Source organism: Coffea eugenioides, chromosome 2 (assembly GCF_003713205.1).
Source record: "Coffea eugenioides isolate CCC68of chromosome 2, Ceug_1.0, whole genome shotgun sequence".
Classification (NCBI taxonomy): domain Eukaryota; kingdom Viridiplantae; phylum Streptophyta; class Magnoliopsida; order Gentianales; family Rubiaceae; genus Coffea; species Coffea eugenioides.
The window spans coordinates 13,136,629-13,143,248 of record NC_040036.1 but is presented as its reverse complement, the minus strand read 5'-3'; the positions used below and the strand labels follow the sequence as shown (position 1 = coordinate 13,143,248).

The 6,620-nt window shown below is 40.8% G+C and overlaps 1 protein-coding gene across 1 annotated transcript; it reads right to left on the bottom strand.

Annotated features, from left to right (window-relative positions):
* Positions 1–1,253: 1,253 nt before the first annotated feature.
* Positions 1,254–5,000, bottom strand: LOC113760887 (eukaryotic translation initiation factor 3 subunit D-like). Its single transcript, XM_027303636.1, has 2 exons — positions 3,169–5,000; positions 1,254–1,638 (listed from the first exon to the last, which is right to left on the bottom strand). The coding sequence occupies exon 1, from the start codon at positions 4,933–4,935 to the stop codon at positions 3,172–3,174; it is 1,764 nt and encodes a 587-aa protein (XP_027159437.1). The 5' UTR covers positions 4,936–5,000; the 3' UTR covers positions 1,254–1,638; positions 3,169–3,171.
* Positions 5,001–6,620: the final 1,620 nt, after the last annotated feature.

The window sequence follows — 6,620 nt, the reverse complement described above, 5'->3', positions numbered from 1 at the left end:
TCAGTAATTAGTAGTAACTTATTAGATTCATTCAAGTCGTCCAGCTGTAATAAACACTACTCCAATCAATTATCAATTTCTAAAATCATTATCCTGAAATCACATATTAATCTAGCACAGACCCACGTACTTTATCACTTCCAAGGTTCATTTATTTCTTATGTTGCATTCTGATTCATACATCGGAGATTTACCCGATGGAAATGAATAGTTCTGATTCAGTTCCGAAATGGAACAAGACGTTAAAGAGAACATCGAAAATATGGGCTTATTGGTTAATTTACTTTTCTAGATACTAGGATTTTGTTCCGGAGAAACCTTGATGCCATTCAAAGTTTTCCTTTTTTTTTTTTTTTTTTGGCCGCTAGTTTCATCGGATTATATGTAATGGTCCTGGTAATTAGTTTTGGCCGCTAGTTCCAGAGTTGACCGTGATGAATAGCAAAGAGAAGGCTTTGACCGGCTATTTGTAATTTACTTTTTTATAGAGGGGAAATTTATGTCCAATTCTAAAATTTCGCTCTTCTTCGGGAATCAAGGCAATGGGTTAGGTGATTCAGGCGGAGCGAGCGCAAGTAAGTAGAAGGTATCGAATTCGAAATCCCCTTATGCTAAAATAAAATTTATGCAAGAATAGAAGTTGTATGGCACAAGAAATTGCTCCAAATTCCTACCCAATCTTAGCATGCAGTGCACCCTGCAGAAACGTGAACGATGTGCCGTTTACAAGTTTTCTCACCCCTCTAAAAGTCCGGTAGGTGTAGCTGTTTTGATGTTGGATACATTTTTATTAAAAAAAAAAAAAATGTTGGCCCTTATATATTAATTTTTTTTTTTGGAGTACACTAGGGATTAGCTGTTGGTTTGGGGCTCCCCGCAATTAAACAGAACAAGCAAATTATCGTCATATTTGCATCGCCGTGCTTCAGATTCTTACTTGGAATATATACTCGAGGCAAATACAACTCTCTAACAGGGGACTACATACTTCAGCAAATTTAACCCTCTAGCAACGGGCATTATGAAAGCATGAGATATATTCTGATACATCCATTGTCAAAAACACCATCCTGTAGCTACGCTGAAATTCTATTTTCCCAAAGAGGACACACCAAACCCCTTTTTTTTTTTTTTTTTTTTTGAGACTAAATTGTTCTCTATCTATCTATCATCATAAAGCAACAGGCACTGTTCGATCTTTGATCATCATAAAGCAACAGGGTCACGCTCTGATTGACAAGAGAAACAACAGATGAGTGAAACAGTTTCCATACTATTACTAATCACATAATTAACTTCTCTAGATTTGTATCAGAAGAGATAGATGGACAGAAAAATCCGTTGAAACTGCTGACTCATTGTGTCGTAGTATCCTTAAAGCAACCTAGCAAAATTTTCACAGCCACAAGATGGCCACAAACAACTCAAACGATACAGTTGACTTTTTTTAAAAAAAAAAAAAAAAGAAAGGGGATCAACCACCTTTGAACATGTAAAGCAAGTACAGCTGAGGCTATAATAATCCCGGAATTAGCTTCTAGAACCATTATCAACAACTTTTAGACACGTAAAGCAAGTACAGCTGAGGCTAGATTAATCCTGGAATTAGCTTCTAGAACCATTATCTTAGCTTCTAACCTGCAAAAGGGACAACAAAGGAAGAAATACATCATCCAACTCAGCCATGAAAACATGCAACACAAGTAGATAAATCAACAAGAACTACCCTGAACTATTAACAAGATGGTACAAAATTCAAGGAGGAAACTAAAGAAGATCATAGTATGTTCATATGAAAGGTGGATGAAATTTTGTCCTTCAAAAGCATGGTCATTCACAGCAGTAAGATCTGCAAGCACAACATTCAAAATCTTTTGCAAATACAACATAAATAGCGGTATCATACCTCCATATAAGACCGATCTACTACTCCATATGATTGTGCATAAACTTATTTAACTAGTTAAAACAAGCTGACAAAGCCACAAGGCCCACGACATAATCTACCAGGGCAATCCACAGAAAGAGAGAGAGAGAGAGAGGGTGGTTGTATTGCCGTTCACCAAGACATGGAACCAAATGTCACAAGAAATTTTGCTAGCACGTTAGGAAATCAAAACTTCATGTAGAGTTGCAAGCTTTAGTGACAAGAAAGGAACTTCATCAGAAAACAAGATTAAAAGAACCAACAAGAATACTATAACTGGAGCATTTAGGATCAACTCCAATTACCTGCTTAATAGTTTCACCAAATACGAGACTATGTCCAAGTTGCGATGATCAGATGGTTTATATCTTTTTGACATGTAAATCAGGGTCCATGCAAAAGCTAATGAACTAGGCCGTACAAACACCAAACAGCTGCCTATGCTACACACACACACACACAAACATTTAACCTAGATCATCCATGCCCACATAGATTTTTTCTAATACAATTGAAGAACAATCATACATGTTCACATACATCATACTTAGAAGATTGTATAAGCAGCCAAAAGAACATTTGTTAATCTCAGATGAAACATCAAGCAGAACAAGATAAAGCACATTCAAGGTCCAGGTAAGAGGCTAGTTTCTGAAGACTCAGAGCCTAATATGACTTTATTGCATAGAACAGAAAATGAAAGGTAATCCTATCTCTTCCTTATCTCTTTCTTGCTGGAAACAACAAGAACAAATATATAAAAGAGGTCAACTCAGCTATTTAAGGACTTCAGCTAGTGACCACCAAATCCAAGATTACCACCCATTTCACAGGATAATAACACCTCCACAAATCATTTGCAAACCAACCGATAATCTTTGTTATACAATTAAGTAAATCAATGCCACAGAAAGGCCACACTTAATTTGACCAAGAATAAAAATATATCATCTCTGAAAGGATTCAATTCCACAGCCAAAGAATACATTCTCATATCATATCCAATTCAATTCTAAGAGAAACCTTCCCAGTATTATAGAAAACCATAACATACTTACAGGGTAATGGTATATCAGCCACTGGAAAAGGACTTGATGCATAGTTTTGTAAGAAAAAAAACTAACAAGATGAAATAGAACAGCATCAAAGGGTAAATCAACTTCTTGAATCAATATGCTCTCACTAGGAAGAAGCAATAAACATAACCAAATGCAACTATTCATGTCTACTAGTAAAAGTACCATTCAAGCTGCTACCGGTTCAGCACTCACATCCTTGTCCTCCACATCATTAGCCGTAGCATTCGCCTCCCCACCTTCAGCATCCTCTGCAGGAGGCTGAACCTGCTCCTCCTCTGGCAACGGCTCCTCCACATAGTCATTCTCAAATGCATCAGGTGGGACCTCATAAATCCTCACTTGTGGCTTGGATGGGTCCTTAACAAGCACATACTTCCCTTCATTCAACTTCATACACAAGTCCACGATACTCTTCACGATGCCCCACATATTAGAGGTATTCAAATTAATCTGAGAGGCAAACTCCCTCGGTTTATATCCAACAACAGCCAATATCACATGGTTAAAATGATCCCTTGGATGAACCCTAGAAACATACCCCAATTTCATCATATCGGCACTACCCAAAAGCGCCTGAGCAGTCCATTTAGCCAACTTATTGGCATTGTTCTTCAATTCAGTGGCCAAAACAGCACCCCTCTGAGTCTCCAACTTCTGCCTCCAATCAACACCCGAGTACTTAGGATCAAATTCATTCAACGCATTTAGAGTCAAAAACGACCTCTGATTATTCAATTCCACCACACTCTGAACCTCGCACCGTGCAACTAAGTACATATCATCATCCAACTTCCACCTCCTATACCTGTAAGCCACAGAGGCCACTTCCTCTCCTTCGTTTGCAAATGGGTTCGGCTCCTCAAAAGTAACCTTATTCCCGTCCCTAATCAAAACCTGCTGCGAAAAGTTCTGGTTTATATAAGCAGCCTCGACACTTAATGAATAAGCAGAGTTTATATCATCCTTCACATCAGGTAAAGGCTCCTGAGAAGTCTCGTGCACAGATAACAAATCCAACTGCGATCCATCACGCTTATCAAAAAATAACTTATTCCCAACGCGTTGAATCACAATATCCCATGAATAAACTGACCTGGGAGCGCACATTAAACTTGACAATATCGTATCTGTTGCAAAAACTGTAGCTTTATCCTCGTTGGCCAGGCGGCGGATTACAGGGTCATCAGTGGTTGTCACCTTGAAGAAATTGCGATTCTTGAAGCGCTCCAGACGGCGTTCGTTTCTGGGGGTAATTCGATCGTAGGACCGGTCATAAAATTCGAGCCCACCGCATATAAGGAGGTCTTCCGGCTCGGGTACGGAGAAGGAGAGCTTAGAGAAAGTGGAGAAGGGGATTTGATCGAGCATATTCCACTCCGGCTGGATATCGACGGATGATTTGAAGACGGCAGACTCGCGGCGAGGTCCGGCGTTGGTGGAAGAGCGATTGAGGTTGTAAAGACGGTCTCTACGAGCTCGTTCCTTCTCGGCTTCGCGTTTTCGGGCTTCGACCTCTTCGTCACGCCGCTGGGGTAGCTGAGAGCGGTGGTGGTGGGGGTTGAAACGCCACCTGGGGTTGAATTTGGGGCGGTTCTGATGGTGGCCGTGGTGGGATTTCGAGGCGGCATTGTCAACTAAACGGAAAGAGGAGTCCTCGTCGGCGGCTAAGGTTGCAAAAGAGTCGTCGCCGGTGAAATCAAAGGCAGAGTCGGAAACGTTTTTGTTGGATGGATTAGATCCAGGACGATTCGGGTTGGAAATAGCTCGGGTCCAGTCGGCGATTCGACCGAGCTTGTCAGACCGGGAAAACGGGGCGAAGGGGACATTGGATGGGTGGTTTGGGACGGAAATGGAATTGGCGGTGGAGGAATCGGGCGGACCCCAACCGTCAGGATTGAACGGAACCGCTCCGACTTCAAAACCCACCATGACTTTGATCCAAATCGGAGCTTACTGAGAAGTTTTCTATTTCACCGAGAAAGAGCAGGTGGAAGAAGAAGAAGAGAGAAGGAGAACTATAAGAAAAACCCTAGCTCAGTCTCTGGTAAAGGTTTATTGTTGAAGATGGGCCCAAAAAGGGTAGGACGGGCCCAAGAGAAATTCAAGAAAATGAAATTTCCATTACTTGGGCTGGGATATACGGAAATCCAATGTTTTACGGTCCAATGTAATTGTTGGCGTAATGGATAATTGAAATTTGGTCAGTGTGACCATGGCGATATTGTTCAAGAGAAGGGCAGGGAATAGAATGATAGAAATCACCGCGGAAGTCACTACTTTCTATCTCATGAAACTCTGCCAAACTCTGTTGCAAGCTAGTCGAATTGAGTTGAATTTTGATTTAATTAAGCTGATCTTGTGACAGCCCCACCTCCCCCTAAGACAAACCAAAGGGTTCGGCGGACCGCCTGCCCAACTCTCGCCAAAACTACGGAGTCGAATCTCACAAACCCTATATAGCGCACAAACGAATCCCCAAGAGAACAATCAATCGAAAAATACTAAGTTGAGACACATGAGTTCTACACCGTAGGGTACCAGGGTACTTCGATTAAACGCCTCAACGGAAACAAAAATGAAGACGAAAATGCAAATGGAAAGTGGACAAATCACAATCCGACCAAGATACGGTCGGATTTGGTGAACAGTTCCCACCAGAATTTTCTTTCCTTGGTCAAATGCCGCGCCCATCCGATCGTCCAATGGTTACAAGTAGCATCTCAACAAACGCAGATGTACCATCTCAAATGAATACACTTAATGTACATGATAAAACACTTATATACATACATTGAAAACTTTACAATTAAAAGCGTAATACTTAATTAAAAGACAATTAGGGTTTTGATTACATAAGAGCTAACAAAAGAACGTTTACACTAGCTCAACCCTTTTCTCAAAATCACGGTTCAAAGTGTGGTTCCCTGTAAGGAAAATAAAGATAACGGGAAGGGGGTGAGTTTACGCTCAATGAGGTACCAAAATAATAGCAATTAAGAACCATGGAACTTCATATTCAATTAGTCACATATGCAACTCAAATAAAAAAATGAACAAACACCATAGATAGAAAGGATACGGGTGGCTCTCATGAGCCCAAAATTTCCTGTTGCCGTAATTGATACAAACCCGTTAACTCTCCGTCAACGTATGAAGAACAACCATATCCGTGACCCACACTTTACACCAAATTCCGTCCATCAAACTTACCCCTTACCAGGTCCGAACACCTCAACAGAAACAGAAGTGGTAATACTCGAGTATACCGGAATCAAGAGTCTCAATACCCAAAAATTCCTAGAAACAGACTACCACGGTTCGTTATCTAATCGACCTGACCCTTGCCGGCTTGACTCGAGTAACTTAGCCACAGGATTTGAGCTCAGAGGTCACAGAAAGGTCGTTGGATACAAGCCTCCAAACGACGTCAGAACAGATACAGATATAGATAACAGATTCAAATTCACACAGTAAATAGGCATACAGACAGACAAGAGAACGAGTGTGATAAGGTACACTCTCGTCTCAAACAGAATAAACAGATAGTACAGTTATTCAAATCACAGATTGCAAGTACAGAAACCAAGTTAAGCAACAATGAAGGGAGTGGTACA

What these genes read in the sequence shown, in the direction of transcription:
- LOC113760887 (XM_027303636.1), bottom strand. Translation starts at nt 4,935, where the DNA reads ATGGTGGGTTTTGAAGTCGGAGCGGTTCCGTTCAATCCTGACGGTTGG.